A 21,105-nucleotide genomic window follows, 5' to 3' on the forward strand; every position below is an offset into this window, starting at 1 on the left:
CTTTAGGTTTATTGCGAGTTTTTTTACACAATTCACCGTGCTCGCGAAGCTGCTTTTCTAAATTATGAAATGTTGCATGACATTTTTTGATCCCATAACGTTCAAAAAACATCACTGCTGCACGCCGATAATTTATTTGGCATTCACCTAACGTTAATAACATATTCACTTCTGTGTCAAAAGTAGCCATAATCACAATGTTACTGCTTGAATAACAGCTCTAAACTGAAAACGTTTTCATAGATAAGTGAGTCAAACTCAAGAATTGTAAATATTATTGTTTGTGTTTCTTCATGAATAAGCAAAGGACTCAAGCGCGTATAATTCCATAACGCTATTTCCGAGCGCTTCAAGTACCTACAACTCGAAACTTCAAACTGTTATATCTCATCATGGAAGTATCTGACAAAAAAATGTTTCAGACAAAATTGACTTGTTTTTTCCCGGTAGAATCTAAATATGTAACATTTTATAGGGGGTTCCATTTAAAATTATAAAGGTACCTCCCCTCCCCCGTTAAAAGGGAAGGGAGGCCACTTCACGTTTATGTACTCAGAAAGGCCCTTCAGTTCCATGCAATTTAAGACTAAGAACTTTAAAATCGATGGCATAGTTTTCGAGATATTGAGCTGTTCAGAGTTATGTGGGCCACCCTGTATATATATAATTTAATTGTTTAATGTTGCTTCAACATCAAAGGTGATTAGCAACACGGTACATTTTCTTACAATATATTATACATACATATTTGTATCCTTGATATACTTGGCAAGACCGGCGATATACTCCTTAGAACTTAACAGAATGGGTAAGGATCTAGGCAACTTAGCATTTTTCCTTTCATTCTCATATTTTTGCATTCTATTATTAGGTGGTTTATGTTAATTGGTACTTTACATATATCGCAGATCGTATTTTCTTTCTTATTTAACACAAATGAATGGGTTATTTCTGAGTGCCCAATTCTGATTCTAGAAATTGAAGTTTGAATTTGACGATCTACTGGACTTGGACATTTGTGCCACTCAAAATCCGCTCCTTCATTATGATATTTTTGTATATAATTCCTTTTAATTTTGTCAAATACCTGTTTCCTAAAAATTTCATTCAGGTGGTTTTTAAGATCGTTTAGTCTGGTATAACGGGTGATTTGTTTCATTTTTGTGTTGCAGGCTGCTAATTTGGCTGCTCTATCCGCATTTTCATTACCTTGTATACCCATATGCGATGGAATCCAGCAAAAAGTAATGGATTTGCCGGTTTCAACAGCCGCGTTATAACTTTCTTGTATTTCCTGTATACATTCATCGGTTCTTTTCAAATCTTCAATGGCCATAGTAGTACTCTTTGAGTCTGTAAAAATTGTAAATCTATTCCCAGTGGACTTTTTGATTATTTCTAGTGCTTTGAATAAAGCTAGGATCTCGCTACCGAAAACTGAGCACATGTTGTTTAGTCGATAAAAATTTGTTACAGTCGGGATTATTACGGAGCAACCTGTACCATTTTTCGTTTTAGAGCCATCCGTGAATATATTAATTGCTAATGGGTCACTATTTAGAATCTCTGCATGCAGTGATTGAAATACCGTAGGATCTGTCGAATCTTTGGGGTATTGTTCCAAGCTCATATTAGTTTTGAACTTCATTTTGACCCAAGGGGGGAAGGTGTGGAGCTTTTTTGGTATATTTTGGGGAAGGAAAAATTTAATTCTTTTAGAATTTGATTCGGTGTGTAATAGATAGGTTTAGGTGCTTGGGGGTGAGAGGAAAAAGATTTTGAATTATGATTACAGAAGATCTTTGAGAAGACTGGATTGGTACTAGTTGCTGCTCTTGCTGCTGCAAAGTTTAGTATTAGTAGTTGTCTCTTGCCATTTTTTCAAATGAACTTTCACAATGTGTTCATTTATTTGCTTTCGCATTTTCAAGCAAATTAATATACAATGTAAAATCTAATATACAGGTCCCAATATACGTGTCTCAGAAATGTTCTGTTTCCTTGGAAGGGGCGATCCCTGACGCAATTTGGAATAACTTTTTCCTTTGCGAAAATGTTCTCCGCGGTTCCGTTAAGGAGTTATTAGCGAAAAACACGGACCAATCAGAGCGCGGATACAGCGAAATCCCCTGCTATAGCCGTGCTCTGATTGGTCCGTGTTTTTCGTTAATAACTCCTTAACGAAGCCTCGGAGAACATTTTCGCAAAGGAAAAAGTTGCTTCAAATGATCTCAGGAATGATCCCTCTCAGGGAAGTACAACATTCTTGGAACACCCTGTATTATAACGTATTTCCGCCTTAGAATGATAAAAGGGGCGACCGTTCTCGAACGAAACCAGCGCGATATGCTTTTCAGGACGCTTGGCCGAATGTGAAAAGAATCCCGGAGATACAATGTGAATCGCTTTCACTATGGTTAATCGATTGTCTATATCGGTGTACACGTAATCTTAACACTCAATACAGTTCGTGCCGCATTAAATTTCACTTCGCGACGCTCGTGGTGGCTGCGAACGTGCTCGATATTTTGGTGGGAGGTGGTAACCACAGAATTCGAAATTGAAAATGTCCAGGAAATTGTAACCAGCGTTTACTGTTCGAAACTGAACGAAATTCTGTCGTTTTATTCCGGCAAAATTTTATTTGTCTTTTCGTGCTTACTATAAGGCTAAACCTACCGAGCACAAAACATATGAAAGTGAAACGTCTTATAGGAAGGAGAAGGCAATTCAGTAATTTCCTATGAAAACGTTTTTATAATTTCAATAATTGTGAAATAGGGAACCGGTAATTTTGACCGTGGTAGCTTTACTGTTAATCAATAAGTTTTATTTATCGAGAAAAGTTGTGTTCGATTAACCCTCGAACTCCCGCGAGTTCCAGACCAAAGTCATTTCTGACTCACACCGATATTTCGCTAATACAGTTTTACCCCGATATAAGGCGATGGCTCGGGACCGGCTTTCGTCGTATTTCGGATGAGGGTACCTACGCGGCTTGTTGAGAATGTCCGAGAGGCTCGAACGTAGCGACAAGCTATAAAATGGTCGAGCGAACAACGATACTAATCCTTCAGCGATATTTTTGGGAAAAATGCTTCGGGTACTTTTTGAATCGGCGAATAATAATACCGGTGACATTGAACACGTGTTGAGACATCGAACTGTTTGAATACTCGAACACAATGGGAGTATCGAGAATGGAATGGCGTTTCGTCGAGTGTAAACATCGTGTCAATGGCGAGAAGGTGTTAAAAGGAAAGCCGTCGGAGTTGTAAACGCGGCGTAACGCTTCTCGGTCGTCGCGTCAGTGCGGTTGCACGTTGTCATACTTGCACGTTGGATTACGTTGCCGGCGAGTCAGTCATTCATAAAAATAACGCGGTCGGCGCACGCGGATACTACTACTACGAGGCTTATTCAGCGCCGGCGCGGCGTGCACGTAGTACGGTGCACGTATGCCGCCGTAAAACGTGCACACACGTAAAAATGCGGATACATTCATGCGGTTATTGTGCAGCTAGGTGAGCGTAACCCGCCAGGAAAGGGGAAGACGAGAAAGCGGAGTCGGAACGCCGCGCGCCGGGACCCGGGCAGCCCGTAAGCACAGGTATTACGATGTTAATCCACGATAGCTATTACGAGACTCTCTCAAATGGGAATGTCGACACAAAGAAGCATACTGAACGCGTGTCAGCACATTTGGACATTGATTTCATTCGAGTTTTTCACTTAGCCCCTCGCACCGTGCTGGGAAAAATACTATTTAAAAATAGTATTTTATTTGGACAATATTGAAAATAGTGAGACTTATTTTGTAGCATTGTGTAAAATAGTATTTCAAATATTAGGGGTACCCATAAGTAAGCAATTATTTGCAAAGAATTTGTTCTGCCTTTAGATCCGTACCGATCGTTGAAGAGGAAACACGTATTCTTTTACAGCCTGTGTTCAAAATTTTCGAAAAAGTATAATTTTTTTTACAACCCTGTAATAAAATGGCGGCGTCCGTTCAGATGATCATATTCGTCATTGCATACTTTTTCATTTTCATGCGGGAAACTTGAATTTACTGCAAAGTTTTTTTTAGATTTCAAACTAATTGATTACTTATGGGTCTCCCTAATAGTTGATAGTAACTTACGCTTTTCTGATATTTTGTTGCGTGCTCAGCATATTTGTGAGAAAAACTCGATTTTGTCGAAAACAAAGCCTGGTATAAAAAAATGTTATTCTGCAATTTCGACGTATTTTTTGTAATGTAAACGCGCATTCTCGTTAAGAAACTCATAAACCTGGAATCGGCCGGAACCGTACGTGACGAACCGAAAGATTTGCAACGATAAAAGCAGGCATACGAATTATTTTCCATAACTAAAAATTTGTTCTTTTTCGCAACGTGATAAACGCTTCAATTCACGAATGCGCCATATACTGCAATACGGATCGACACTGATTTAAAAAATCGATGTACACAAACATTGGCGACGTACCATTCGTACACAAACACGCAAACAAGTTATCGCTCACATATCGTATTGAAAAAAGAAATCGTAACTAAGTAAGTAGTCAATAAACCAATAGTGGATTCGATCGACCCAGGAAGCAGATAAGATGTGTGAACCGCAACTTCGTATAAATATTTATTAAAACGAAATAATAAAAATGTTAATTCGCGTGATTTCGTCGGTCAGCGAAATTCCGCGAAATTGCATTTTCTGTTCCCGTTACACGCCAGTCCCTCGATAATTAATTTGTAACGGATCGTTTGTGGAACGATAATAACGTGCACATTTCAATCAAAAATGGAGAGCAGCATTTCTTATTAAGAGTTTTAATATTACCGAAAACGCGATTAAATGTAATAAGTGGAATACCGTTTCGAGGACAAAAGCCCCGTATATTAAGCTGTAAAAAATCGTTCCAGTAATTCCGAAAAATTTAATACATTTTTCAGATCATTCTTTGCGTGTCGAGAAATACATAAAAAATTCTTTTTCGGAAGACTCCCGTCGCGATCGCAGGGAAATAAACGCGCGTCCACTTAAGGGTACATTGGAGCGCGGATGTGCGTATTTACATACGCTTAAACGCACTTATGCTTCCCGCAATAATTAGTATCCGTTCCACGAATTAACCACCGGGACTGGTTCCATTCCCGTCTCCCGTGGTCGCGCGAACTTTCGAAAACAAAGAGAATTCTTTCGGTCCATTCTTTCGCCGGAAGAAAACGAATTTGGAGGCGGAAGATGCGAATCAAATGACCAGCTAAGAACAATGCCAAGGAGTGCGGACAAAGGCCGCGAAACTGCACGTCTTGCGGGATCAGCTTGGACAAAAACAAAAAACAAAGATGTGAATGCACTCGCAGCTTATGGTCAGACAGATCTGCTTACGCATCTGCGAAACTAAAAAATTCAATTCAGGGAACGCGCCGTTCCGGCCAAATGGGACGGAAGAGCTTCCGTTGGACTTGAACAGGTTCTCTAAACGTTGTTTAACAATGTCGTTTGAATGCGCAGAAAAGTGCATTATCAAAAAGAAATTATTTTTGTAGATCACACATTTTGATCTCACATTTGTCCGAACGTATTTTGCATAAAAGTTTTTAGTGTTTTGAAAGTGTCTTTTAATATTGGATACTTTTATTAGGAAATTAAATAAATGCGTCTAGCAATCCAGTCAGAATTTATTATAGTCGAATAGTTTTGAGATTCAGTAAAGTGTAATGCAAAGTATAAATGTGATATTCAACACTGCCAAAATGTTATTGAATATAAAACGACTTGAATACTTTCCCATAAAGATACTAAGTATTTTGAAGATATTTATAAGTCTTGTGTAATTACGGTGTGCAATTAAATGATTAAATGATAATACAGAAAGGGGGACCTGGAATTAGTTATGATTTATTTTGATAGCAGTCGATTAAATGTTTTCTACAATTGCCCCACTATATAGGCTTGCCTCTATTAAGTTCCTTGGTGAAACTGTAATTGGATGATCTCATTTCGGAAGATCCCGCATGATATGTAGCTAGAACATCCGTGTGGGCGAAATTACTCAGGCTTTTATTTTAACTCGACCCATTTCCCTCTTGTTCTATAATGCGGACGCATAGGCAACGACGAATTATAGACGCCGGTTCTAAGTATTAATCTATAATACCAGTAGCCCCTATAGATCTACAAAACGATCGTATCTTTTACATAAAATAATGAATTTGTTCTCCTCGAGTGACAATAACACATAGTTATGCAATATAATTCATTGCGAACCTAAATTGTAGATAATACTATAACTCATATCTACAATATCTACTGTTTTTACAGACTAATAGTTATGCCTAATTTAAGTATATAATTTTTAGTTAATAAAATTCGGTGGATCAAAATTTTATATTTTGCACGCAATTAATTTTCCGTAAAAATCCAATCAAATTAAAGTGAATATAATATTACGTGTAAATAAAGAATAATATTACGCATAAAAAAACAGTAATGTTTCCAGAAAGACATAAGATAACATTTTTTCGCAAACAATATTGAGCATAGAATAATATATCATGTATCATAAATATATCATTTAACAAATTTTCAAGTATACGTTGAACAAACAGCTCTCAATTTTGTAAAGAAGTCGTAATTGTGTCCACGGTACGACTTTCTCGTATCTTCAATTCTGAAATTGATTATCCTTTTAATTCAATTACAAATTCGCATTGAAGCGTTCCTAAATAAGAGTTCGTTCGACTACCTCTGACTATCAGTTAATTAAGAATAAAGTATTAAGGTGAAACGTGATATGTTGCTGACCCGGTGCATCTCGTAATGAAATTGCGCTAACCAATTGTCTGTTAATGCGATGCATGCTAATATAAGAGCACATAGGCCTTCGTTTGCATTTGCAGCGTGCCGCCTAGCTTGCTATTAACCCTGTCACGTAAGGGAAAAGTAAATAAAATTACGACGCCCGGCGTGTAATCGCCCTTCGAGCGTTCAGGCTGCTCTCCACAATGTTGCGATAAAGGGACCTTTAATTCCGTAGCAAGACAAGGATGTCATAAATTTGTCCCTCATACATAAAATTCCCCTCGGGTTTCCGCGTGACCCTTCGATGCGCGAAACATGAACGCGCGTCGTGTAAGCGCTTCGCGATCACCGACGGAGCTCTCCAACAAATTTGCAAGCAGATACAAAGATGCAACGATACTGCCTATGCTGTTGCTAAATTTTTTCATTAATGTCGCCAGAAATGTTGTTTATAGCCGTCATATTAACCCCTTGACTGTGGAACACGTAAATCTTCGGCCTCTAAGAAGATGCGGTGCGCATAATCGCATTAGCATGTCGGTTAACGCTTATATTTTCTGCGAATTGCAGGTGAAAAACTGCAACCAACGGAATTTTAATCCGATGCACTGGAACCTGTTCTGACTCCAGAATTCGGATTTAACAATTTACCCGCCAGCCACTTTTTTGCTGTCCAAATTCACTTTAAGGGGGTGAAAACGACCCCTGAAAATTTGACTATTTTTCGGTTTCTTTTTCAATTATATAAACAATAAATCTTTTTACCGGACGATGGTGCTCATTGAAAAGAACAGCTTTGGTTTGCAAACTTTGTCTTTACTCGATTTATGTCCAAAACACAGGTCTAGCCACGGACATATATCGTCCAGGAGACACTATTCTCTGATCCACGCGACCGAGGTCTCTCGAACTTCACCCGACTTTTATCGGCTAGGCATTCGGGACATATACAGCGAATTCTCGATATATGTCAACAACACGGGTCTAGCCAGCGTCGTGTATCGTCCAGGAGACATGCCCAAGCGGTGTTATGTTTACACTAGCCCGCGGTAGTGGGGATAATTCTGCGACATTTATCGTCCAGGTCTTGGCGACATATATAGAGAAATCAGTGTATACAGTGAACATTGTACACAAAAGGATCCCACGAATCATCTTGTCCAGCCAATACAAAGTTTCAGATTAACCAACTTCAATTGTCGTTACATGGGAAATGTTAAAAGATCGATATTTTTCATTTCACGCGAAGGAGAAATTTCTTTTTGGTCTAACAGAATGTGCGGTCCATCGAAAGTTAAAGCTCGGGCATACTGATGGCGACGCACAGTGGTCCAAATCGAGAAATTCAGTGACTTTTGGCCCGAAAATGAACTTTCATGTATCGATACCTGATCAATGAACATTGCTTCCCATATGTCTATAGACCTCGGAAATGGAGAAATTAGTACAATTTATTAAATATTATAGTTGTAATAAATATTGAAAGTTGGACATTTTAAGAAGAGTATTTTTCACGAGAAAAATTGCTTCACTTTGATGCGATGCCCTGACGTTCCTATTTAATATTTTCTCGCGCTTTTTTTTTTAAATTAAAGAGCAGATTTTTGCGATAAGAAATCGTGTCTTACATTATTAATTAGTCTGCACAATGTATTAAAAGTTAATGCTGGACTAAATGGAGAAAATTAAAAAAATTTTTTATATTCGGTAAGAGATATCTTTAAAGTCCCAGGAAGTCCCAGTTTCTAACAAATTGGACTATTTTCAGTACACCTTCCTCTATATGATGGTATAAAAATTATTTCCGCACTCTTCCGCCTTTGCAAATTATAGCAGTTTAAAACTGACAATGTTACGATTATGATTGGTATCCCATGCCTGCTCAGTCCATAAGTTATTAATGCATGGTGCAGATGTAATAAAACACGCATTATTACCAATCGGACAATTATCGGAGGAGGCTCAAGAAACACGTCACAAAGACTTTAAACAATTTAGATGCAAACATACAAGAAAATCAGACAGAATATTAACAAATGAAGATGTATTTTATAGACTTTTATTGACATCGGACCCGCACATGTCAGCAATGCGAGTGAAATCATGTAAGAAAAGAATACAAAATTTAGAACCAGAAGCTGAATTATTAATAATTAAATAATAGAAAAGGCAGGCTTTGAAATGGATGGACTATAAAAAATAATGCTAGACAAAACCATTTGAGAATGAAGACTGACAAAGTATAAACAAATATTATTTTTTCATATTTCATGTTATTATTATTATATTATAAAACCATCATTGTTATCACATTTTTATCAGAAAAGATTTACAAAAATGTTACTCAATTATTTTATATTATATACAATATTACAAATATTATCAATTATTATAAAAAATATCTTTTGACACAGTTATGTGACGTTTTTACCTTACCCGACTCCTCAAATTTACATTTCTCCCAATTCATTAAACATTGCATGTGTGAAACAAATATAAAATACACACTTAGAAAGAAAAAATGGTTTGGAAGATTGTATTTAAACAATTTCTTTTTTTAGTGAAAAATATCAATGAAAATTAATAAGAAATTATTGTTTAACAAATTTAAAAAATATTAATTTTTCTTTAGTTCAAATTGACTAGTTTTTTAATGAATTTTAGTGCAAATTTCATCCCGATAACTCTTATGGTGCAAAAGTTATAACAAAAAGTCACTGAATTTCTCGATTTGGACCACTGTGCGACGGGGGGACCGGGTTCTACGGAGCACAACGTCCGAGGCCAATAACGGGAAAAGCAAATCAGTATCGCCTCTCACTCTTCGGGGCGATAGAGGTGTGCGTGAATGGTCGCGGGATACTTCGTGGAAGGGAGGTCTTTCTACCGGGCGCAGAAAAATCCCGGCATTCCAACGCGGCTGCTCGCGAAACGCAGCCAGCGATCCGTGGACGAGCGACGTTAGGCGAGCGCCGTTACTTAACGACGCGACGCGACGGTCTCTTTCAGGGAAAGTTCATGCTCGGCTCGGACGCTTTGCCTCCGGATCAACGAGAGAGCCCCGTCCGACTCTTTCCGAGGATGAACGGTAGAAAGGGGCGAAAGGAATCCGTTCGCGGCGTCCCGAGACCTGCTTCGAAATCTCATTTTCAGTACCGTATTGCCGCATCTCTGACCCCGATTCCCTGGCATTATATTTCTTTTTCAATTTTTTTATCGAGAGCAAAGACTCCGTAGATTCGCGATAAGGTAGAGTGACCACGTTACCGACAAAAATAGGCGAAAAATGGTTTTACGTGCCTCAAGTTTTCCTCCTCATATAAGAATATTTTGTCACTGGTAAAGGGCTCGTTCGAAAGAGGAAGGTTCAATCTAGCGCGCGCTGGTCATGAGCTGCCGAGATTATGCAGATATTTGGTAATATAAACGTTAGAAGTAGGCCAAAAATTGGCGATGCGCATGCCGTGGAATCCAAGCATTTTTATGCCATTGGATGAGTTTTCTGGATGAAATCGAGAGTAGGGCGCGATAGAAAATATCTCCGGCTACAAATTGAGCCATATTTTGTCTTGATTCTCTGCGAAATAGAGCCGAAAACTTGAAGCACGTTTCTGGCGTCAGAATTCATATATGGCACGTACACAGGCGGCGGAAAGTATGTTAACACCTTTTCAAGCGGAATAACTTTTTTAAAATTGGTCCAAATGAGTAGAATCGTTTTTATATGATAGACCAACTAGTTTGCTAGAGAATGACTAAACAAACATTTTTTTAGATTACGATTGGTTGGAATGATAAAAAAATGAAAAAATTGTGATTTTTCAACTTTTTCATCTGAGCCTATAACGATAATTTAAAAAATGCGTTTTGTAGATTTCTATAACATATGCATACTGAAAATTTCATAAAAATCGGTCAATGTTGCAATGAGCTACAAACGTTTCAAGATGATCACATAAGGGCGATATTCCCTGGCAAGGTCGAAAATCTGCGACTTTAACCCTTAAACTCGCATCTTGAAATGTTTGTAGCTCATTGCAACCTTGACCGATTTCGATGAAATTTTCAGTATGCATGTAAGTTACCGAAATCAACATTAAGAAAATTATCGTTATAGGCTACGATAACAAAGTTGAAAAATCATAATTTGTTCATTTCTTTATCATTCCACCCAATTGCAATCTAAAAAGATGTTTGTTTAGTCATTCTGTAGCAAACTAGTTGGTCTAACATCTAGAAAAGATTCAAGTCATTTGGACCAATTTTAAAAAAGTTATTCCGCTTGAAAAGGTGTTAACATGCTTTCCGCCGCTGGTGTATATTCCCCTCAGGGTTGCAATTCAAATAACAACTCCTTCTTTCCCCGCTCTTAACCTAACCGCGTCAGAATTCATAATGTCGATAATTAAGAGCGAAAAATGCGACAAGTTTAGTCACAAACTTAAGACCCGTCGGATCAATACCAAGACGAATCTTAAGTCTGTGTCTGAAGGCTGTGTATGGAAATTATGCAGAAGTTACCGACCTGCTGACTCTTCAAAAGTCATGTGACTACCCTTGGCTCTTAAGTCGTTCAGGAAGTTCTGCGGATGTTTTGTTAAATATTGTTTTGAAACATTTACACGCAAAATGTTTAGAGCGTTAATGTACAATAAAACGAAGATAAGTATTGCAAAATATGGGCGCAAATATTATTATCGAAACGTGTCAAAATAGTTGATTAAATTTTCGATTAGACCTGGGTTATCGTAAATGCCGACCTTTTCAAATTTGGATTCCAACAATGTTGATAAGCTGGGTAGCAAACGAAATTAATCGAATCGAGAAATTCTACGTTACGCGTTGCAAAGATAATTGCTGTACATCAAAATATTTAATAAGATTTTCATAAGAAATTATTTAACCTAGTTATAGTCTTCGGGTGAGCTCTACATATGCAATAATGTTGGACAACCAGGAATCCGTACAATAATCACAATATTTTCAGTAAAGAATTTTTTTGATTAGGTCGCAATGCACACCAAGAATGAAGCGGAGTTAGAGTGGTCAAATTATGTTGCTCTCGTTATATTACCTCTCGCCCCTATCAATCACGATGTATCTTAACAGTCAGTACGTAAATTAGCGATTTATTATTCGACTGATAACTATGCCTGTAATATTCAATTTAATAGGCAGTTTTATGAATTGAAACGCTAATATCGATAATGTAAATGCTCACAATATTTCGTGATTTCATATCGAGGGAATTACATTTCGTTTATCTAGTGCAATTAATTTTATTACGGATGTAATGATGGATTATATAATCTATCGAATATTTTTAGGTTCCATTTTTGAGACGTTTCAACATGGTGATTGATAAGGCACGCATGAAGACTAATTGAGATGTTTTCTGTCTCGCAGAAACACGCGTGTGACAAACAACGTTGTCACACTAAACAATCAAACGTACTATTACTCTTTTATAAATAACACGATAAATACCATTAAGAAATCAACGAAATTCATTGTCTTTCAGAAAATATTACAGAGTCATTCTAAATTGAGTCACTGGTGTCCTGATGTAACATGCGTAAATTATATTCGTTGCAATGTAAACTTGACAGCGAGTGAAACCGCGGAACAACAAAAAGCAAACCAATGCACAAGCATAGCAGACCTATTACGAATTGGGAAAATGGCTCTCGTAAAATCTGCAAGAAAATTATGGAGGAAAAAGGTGGAAAGTGAAATTCTCATAAAATTAGTGAACTTCCCATTTTGCAATGTGCTACTTTCTTAACTTACAAACTCCCACAAATACCTGAACGTGCCGATAGCCTTTTTTCGACTGCATCTATAAATTATTTAAAGCTTTTATACAGGAAAGTAACCAAACTAATCGCCTGAATCATACCCATGAATGACAAGTAGAATGGGCTATATCAGTAATGGGCACGGTAGGGGCCCCTCAAACGCCTGCTTCCCCCACCAACCTCTCTCTCCTGCAGCGCGCGTCGCGGTGCTCACTGGGAGGGGACAGTGTGCGCTGTGGTGGGGAGGTTTTCGCCTCAATTGGGACAAAAATGCCCATCCCTGGACCACATAGTCGCTAAAAATCAGACCAGGGTAAATTTTGTTTGAAATGAAAAATAAAAGCTGCCTACTTGAAATAATATTTCAAGTAATGTGATTTAAAAAATGATCACAGGCGTGGAATTATAAGATAAAATAATACGATACTTGAGAGACTATTTCGAATGTTATTTCAGAAATTCCCAGTTCGCTAAAATCTAAGAAGTCGATGCGACTGTGATAAAGACCCAAGAAAGAAAACGGATTGTTGCAGTTGCGCGTACCACCCTGTATAATAGGCAAGAATGCAGCGATCGTTGCACAATTTTTCATTATTTGTGTACGTCAGCGCCGGTTGCACAATGACCCCCTTCAGGGAAAGTTCGGATTTGCCCTGGTCTAGATGAAAGAAATTCTCGAGCGGCTGTTACAAACCGCGATACGCAAGGCCGATGGATCGGCTTCCGATTTCGAAACCGCAGTACGAACAGCTCGCCGGTATCTGGATTATGGCAGCCTCTCCGCTGGCCATCGACTATCCTTGTCAACGTGTCCTGCGAATTTCAGCGGCGTGACAGCCGCACAGTGGGGGCCGGAACGCGATTCTCAACTTGCGTGGGGTCGTTGTAAAGGGGAGGTCTTGACCTTTAAGTTTATGGTATTTCTGATCGCGACAAAAATTTTTGAACAAGATACAGTCTTTTCTCGATATATGTCGCAAATACCTGGATCATAGAAGTCGCAGAATTATCCCCACTTCCGCGGGGTGTAGAGAGGCTTTGGACGCCGAGGAGTGTAAACGTAATAGTATCTCCTGGACGATATATGTCACTGGCAAGACCCGTGTTGTTGACATACATCGAGAAAACACTGTCGTCGAATTACATTTAATATTTCTTTTCTTATTTTCTTCTTCTTCTTTTTTTTTTTGTATCGTCAATTTATAAAGGAATTTTCACGATAGTTGAACTCACGGGTGGCCTAAACAGCGGCACGGTGAACTCGAAAGCAAGCCGTGACTCGCATAATTCGCCGTGTACGTACACAGGTTTTGAGTTCCCGGACTTCGGTATCTCTGTTTGGTACACGGAACGAAGTGTTAATGATAACGTGGACGATTAGTTTGGTGTGTCCGTGCGAACGAACACCTAAACAACCAATCTCGGAGGTCTGATAAACTTTATCGTTTATCTACGAACATAAACTGTGTTATGGGAACGCGGCTGATTTATTTTCTATTCGTATGTAACCATCGATACCGTCAGGAAATAAAATTTCTATTAACAAAGGTGTAAATCATATCGAGTGAACCGTTTTCGAATCATGCAAATCAGAAGTCATTAGAAAATCAAACGTGCCGTGTGCAAATGTCTTTCCGAGAAAATCGATTAGAAATTCTCATTTTCAAAAGGTGTTTTCATTGAACAGTCTGAACAGTGAAAGTTATTCGCTCAATGTTCATAATAAATGTTAATTATTTTGCCAGTGGGCTACAAGTGGCACAGAAGAATTATTTCTATTTGGTTGTCAGTAAAATATTAATTTTTTGTATTCTCGTTATATTTTTATCTTTTTGTCAAAGAATGATTAATATCTCCGCGCAGCAAAATTGCATTATTTGAAAGTATAATTTCATAAATACAGGAAAGCTTGAAAACGTGGCGGTCAGCACTAAGTCTCTCTGGTGTAGTGTGTTAATAGTTTTGCATAACCTGATGCAACAACGTTGTAATACCGGTTATTGACAACGCAAGAATTAAACAAAAAACACTGCTACTTGAATCATTGCAATTTCTACAAGTCACGCATTCTATCTCCTTTTGTATGTGTATTGCAATAATTTATAGTCATACGAGCTCATTTACACTTTCTACTGGGGCAGGGGTGGTATAATAAAAGTACACGCCGTTAAATGGTGCATTAACTATCAAATATACAACTATTAATTTGTCAAGCAGTCTCCTAGTAATATTTCTTAAGATTACAAACTAATTTGTGACGCGGTTTTACGCTGCAATTTATTTCTCGCTATTACAAACGACTCTGTATAACTTTAATAGTTCCTTTAAACATACGCGATCAATGAAAGTGACATTATCCGTCGCGAATTGCCATTTTCGTCGACAAAAAATTTTGATATCCAAACAATTTTGTTAGTTGTACGATTAGCATTGACTAGCAGCAGAATTTCATTTCCTCTGGGAATAATTTTGTTATATGGGAAATGACCTAAAACCTGCATTAGATTCTACTGAACTTTGTATTACACTGTTCTCTTTCAACTTTTACGAGCAACGAATGCATAAAGATGCAGAACTGCAAAAACAGTCGCCTGTGTGCGATATAAAACCAAGTAAACACTGATTTTGTTTTATAAAGGTTAAAAGACTAAAGTTACTTGGATTTTTCGCTATTATTACAATAATGTGCACAGGAACGAAGGAATTTTTGTTACTTTAGACAAATTAACACTGAGCCTACCACGGTCAAAATGACCCGTTTTATATTTTACAACCATTCAAACTATAAAAATTCATTTCTGGAAAATAGTGGTATAAATTTCTTTGTCCGAGCATTTATTATATTGAAAATTAGGGACAATCTCAATAAATTTAGGGTTGCCGTTTTTATAAGGCAATATTTACTAGATACTGTTAAGGCTTGGTAGATTATTAAAGAAATTCTTTCATTCGAGCATATGCTGTAATAATTGCGAAAAATCTCCAATAGGAACATCTTTGTGATTTTAATAATTGCAAAATAAAAATTTATGTTAATGTTAAAAGAGCCTGAAGCACAAGAAGTTCCACTGCTCGGCTACTTGTCGCCACGGAATCTTCCCACGTTCAGGTATCGCGACAGATCCCGCCGCATTATTTAACATAAACCGAATAAATCGTAAGACGGAGCATCGCGCACAGTCGGAAGTTTACACATGACGGAGATTTGAGCCTCGTAATAAACCGAATCTCAATGGACGAATTATCTCTTTCGGTCGTTCGTTAACAGCTCGAGCGAGCATAACAGCGGGGCGATAAACTTTATCGTTTATCAAGTAGCACAATGTTATGAAACACTACACACGATTGCTCCGGTTCGTAGGCTGAAACTGCCTTGAAAACGGTCGAGCAACGTCCTGTCGCTGTTGAACAGTTTCCGAGACAATTATGGAATTCTTTCGATCGAATGCTTTTTGCCAAGAGCACATGCTTCGAATAATATGATTATTTATAAATATCGGCTATGCAAACTACTGCCCTCTTTGTAGACTACAGACAGTGTCCGACATATTAAATAGCATACGAAATATTTCCTTCGCGAAATACAGTGTCTACTCGATATATGTCAACAACACGGGTCCTCTCAGTGACATATATCGTCCAGGAGGATTCTTTGTTTACACTCCTCGGTGTCCGAGGCTTCCCGAGCTCCGCGGTTCCTCACGGGGTATACCCCGCAGTAGTGGGGATAGTTCTGCGACTAGTATCAACCAGGCATTTGCGACATATATCGAGACAATACTGCATTCCTCAGCTCCGCAACAGAGCAGCTCCCACGAGTCAGGCGACGAAAGAAATCATAAGCCCAGGGGTGTTAACTCCTGGAAGATCGGTAGGATGAAGACTCACCTGGTCACACTGTAGCCACAGTATCACGGAGTTAGGGTATCTGAGGCGTCCGCCTAATCCACACCCACCGGCTGTCCTCTGAACTTTCAGTAGTTCAGAGTGGGTCACACCGTGCTGCATGAACACTTCCAGCGACCTGGAATCAAACATAAAAGAAATGTTATCAAAGTTTATTGGAACGCGACAATTTGTTTATAAAGTTCAGAAGCAGAGGACCGGGTGAAAGCTGCAAACCAAACAGTTACGAATTATTGTTCTGATAAAAAAGGAATACAGTGTTTACTCGATACTTGTCCAAATCACGGGTCCAGCCAGGGACATGTATCGGCAAGGAGATACTATTCTTTGACCGAGGTCTCTCGAGCTTCTTGGTCCCTCACGGGGTATACCCCGCCGCAGTGGGGATAGTTCTGGGACTTTTATCGACCAGCCGTCTGGGACATATATAGAGTAAACACTGTACGACTAAAATATCAGTCGCACAATATTGTTTTCGTACACTCCTGTGATATTAATTTCGGGGATTATACGCGACACGCACCGGTATGGAAATGTCGCTATCGTTTCCATCGTTTTTGTCTGAATCTGAGGGTGCATGAACGAAAAACACGTAATCTGATCGGCTACGGGAATCGGTTTTCGATGAAGAAACTGAGACGGGGGTCGGAATTTTTTTACGACGTTCACCCATGTTGGTGTGTCTTCGTTGCGTATGATTTGTGTCGCCGATGAAAGCGATACATTCATCGACGATGAAGATAATCCTGTAAAAGGGAGTTCGTAAACCTTCCCATAAAATGTTATGTTTCTCGTAAATTATCGCAAGATATTGTATTAGCTTTAATCAGCGTTTTCGACGATTATACAAATTACACTTTGTCCGAAATCCGGGCGAAAAGTTTCGTTCCGATATTTTCAAAAGAATTCCTCGAGAATATCGTTTTATATAATTATGTAATTTTCGATAAAAGTATAGTAAAAATATACAATTATATTATCTTGTTTTGTAATCATTCGACTTTATCCAGACAATATCCTAAATTCCTACGCGGAATTTAATAGTTTAATAAGGTACCGTATTACAATTTATGAGAGATTAAATCTGAAACGAAATAATATCCAATTAACTGATTTATATTAACTTATTTCCAGCCAGTTTCAACATTCTTTCTTTTCAGCATTTAAGTTTCCAACAATTACGCTTATACCCCAATTAAACGTCCCGAGAATTCTTCGACAGTGCTTCGCCACTGTCGTATAATATTATAAACCTAATAATAACAATTCGGTGCAATCAATTCGAATTATACTTGGTGCATAACATTTTAATCGCATCAAGACACGAGGTATGTACACTTAATCAGTTTACTCAACCGTTTCTCATTAGGTAAATGAGACCGACAGAAACGGGCATAAATGAATTTAACGAAAGCCAAATGAAGTAGGAATAAAATCAGAACCGCGAGTGGGGACATAGAAATTGAAATTACCTTGTAATTCGAATAATTTACCGTTATCTTTAATTCAATTTCAGGCGTCGGGCCGGGTCGATCAAAATTTAATAATGTTCTACAGTTTAACTTTCGTCCGCTTTGCAAATGAACCGTTCCCAGTGACGTGGGGACGAACACATGAAGAATTCAAAGACCCAGCCAGGGGCTTATTTTCGGAATTTACACAGCGGCCCTGCGCATCCGTAATCAAAGTTTTTACCGTCTAAACATCCGGCACGGTAACCCGATAATTAATCCAATGCCATCGCCGAACAGACACGATTACTGGGTCAAAGCCAACCCGCTTAGTACAAGCATGAGTATCGTTTGCGGGAGGCATGAGCCTGGAAAATGAAATCTGTTTTTGTCGAAGTTTACGATAGTAAACAAAGTTTGCTATTTTACCGTTTTAGTCGTGTGGTTATGGTTGTTCACGTATAATCTTTTCAGATTTTTCAAAGTGGGGGTACATAGTTAAAAAAATCAGAAACCGCTATTTTTTAATAGAAAAAGTCTTTCCTTAATGCGTTCACTTATTATTTTGTCATAACAACGAAAGCTTCAAGTCGCATAAAATTTCAAATAATTTTCCGAAAAGAGACTTAATCTAGTTAGAGAGACTAGTTACTTAAATAGTAATTTATCCTTATTACAATATTGCATTTGCATTTATGTGATAACCACGCGATAAGGCGCGTTGTAAGCAATACAAATAAGAATGTTTAAGATGACTTTTTATTTCTTATGTTTACTTATAGAAAGATAGTTCTCTAGATAGGCAGGACATACAAATTATTCTTTTACTCGGAAATTTTAAATAACGAGCAAGTACAATTTCGTGGTTATTCGTGAATTTATTCATTATTCTGAATAACATTTGCCCAACAGCGGCTCGAGCCCACGTAACAACGATAAATCTTCATGGTCCAACCACGAAGAATTTTCGAAAGGGCTGTATTTACTGGGGTGGATCTAATCGGCCGGATTGATCGATCAAATAGGAGCCGCTTTCCAACAAACAGGAATGCAGGCAACTCGGGTGTTCTCATATAAATCCGTTTTTCCTCGAGGTCATTAATTTCGAAAATATTATGGCTTCCGACGAGTTATTGAACTCCAGTCGGCTATTAATAAATATATTTTCGTAACAGAATATTTCTCACAATTACTTGAAAATAACATCTTTTACATGCTTCCGGTATGTCGACCAGAAAGAAATAAGGCGATCGTAGATAATCGACCAATCTGGCTCGCTTTCAGCCTGAAACCGGAAAACTTTCACTAATTCTTTTTTTAGAAAAACTTCCTAATAACAAATTCGAAAAACAGCGGGTGCTTCCCTATTGGTAAGGATAGATGACCAAAATTACACATTAAAAGTAAAAGTATCGGAGCTTTAAGATCAAATTGTACTGTTTTTTGTTTTGAAATTTATTTTTCAAATACTTTTTAGATCCACTGTATCTCTCAGTGAATCCACGAACCTAGTATATCAGCTTTGAGCTACCATTAAATTTTGAATTTCCAGACATTATGCAGCGGTAACATACAAAATCAGAGAATACAGTGTTTTCTCGATATATGTCTACAACACGGGTCCTGCCAGCGACATATATCGTCCAGGAGACACTATTCTTTGATACTTTGAAGTTTACACTCCACCCGAACTTTGGGGCCCCTCATAGGATGTACACCACGGTAGAGGGGATAGTTCTGCGACTTTCATCAGCCAGGTATTTGCGACTTATATCGAGAAAAGATTGTACTTAACCCACCGGTTCAACGAAATCAATCTGAAATCGAGCGAACCGGTCATAGTTCATCGCCTGGATGACAGAGCGGAGTCGAGATAGCAAGCGTTCTTTTTTTTTTCCACGAGACCGGCTCAATAAACTTGACTCTTGTGAAAGAGGGAGCTAGATACCGATTATATCTCATGACACCGCGGCTTTATCGTCCGTTTTGACCCCCGCCACGATGTGTGCGCGTTATAGCCCTGTTTCATTCTGATCTCTGATCCGTCTCTGTAGCACGCGCGCATCCTCTTCTCTTCTTTTCTTTTCTTTTCTCTCCTTTTTTTTCGCATGGGGCACGGACATCGGTAGAACAGATTGCGCAATCAAGAGAGCCCAAGAGGCTGCGAGCAATCGGCGGGAATTGGAAAAGACGACGAGGTGGGAACCGAACGGAAAAACTGGACTTTCTCTCGGGACAAGTTAATCCACGAGCACCCTGGCCCCGAAGTCCGTTGCGTCACTACAAGCCGCGAGCTCGCGGGTTTACCGGCACCGACAAATTGTTCAGGCCGAAGCCGCCAAAGTCTTCGCATCGTGGGCTTCGCTTGTCTTTTTTAGACATTGATAATATCGTTACGGGCCTGGGATAGTCACGTGACTTGTTAATTAATAATTTCCATACACAGACTTAAGATCCGCCTTGGTCTTGATTCAACGAGTCTTAAGTCTGTGACTAAGCTTGCAAATTTTTTACTCTGTATTATCGATATTATGAATTCTGTCGCCAGAAACGAGCTTTAAGTTTTTGACTTTATTTCGCAGAGAATCAAGACAAAATATAGCTCAATTTGTAGCCGGAGATATTTTTTAGTGCGCGCTGCTCTCGATTTCATCCAGAATACTCACCCAATGGCGTAAAAATGCTTGGATTCCGCGGTATGCGCATCGTCAATTTTTGGCCTACTTCTAACGCTTATATTACCAAATATCTGCATAATCTCGGCAGCTCCTGACCAGCGCGCACTAGATTGAACCTTCCTCTTTCGAACGAGCCCTTTACCAGCGACAAAATATTCTTATTTAAGGACGAAAACTTGAGGCACGTGAAACCATTTTTTGACGGTAATGTAGTCACTCTACCTTATCGCGAATCTACGAAGACCGGGCCCTTACACTAAACCTGCCACGGTCAAAGTGCCCGGTTTTATATTTTCCAATTACTGAAACCATAAAAATTCATTTATGGAAAATAGTGGAATAAATTTCCTAGTCCAAGCATTTATTATATTGAAAAATACGGACAATCTGAATAAAAGGGTTGCCATTTTCATAAGCCAATATTTGCCAGATACTGTTAATGCTTGGTAGGTTTAGGGTT

At 38.5% G+C, this 21,105-nt stretch overlaps 1 protein-coding gene across 2 annotated transcripts in view; it reads right to left on the reverse strand.

The window, feature by feature from the left end:
* LOC143356448 (tRNA dimethylallyltransferase) overlaps positions 1-21,105 on the reverse strand; it is a 148,348-nt gene that overhangs the window by 56,710 nt on the left and 70,533 nt on the right. For both annotated transcript variants that reach the window (XM_076792155.1, XM_076792156.1), the window contains exon 4: positions 16,499-16,634. In XM_076792155.1, the coding sequence (XP_076648270.1) occupies positions 16,499-16,634 (136 nt within the window). The remainder of the gene's footprint in view (positions 1-16,498; positions 16,635-21,105) is intronic.

Source organism: Halictus rubicundus, chromosome 8 (assembly GCF_050948215.1).
Source record: "Halictus rubicundus isolate RS-2024b chromosome 8, iyHalRubi1_principal, whole genome shotgun sequence".
Taxonomy (NCBI): domain Eukaryota; kingdom Metazoa; phylum Arthropoda; class Insecta; order Hymenoptera; family Halictidae; genus Halictus; species Halictus rubicundus.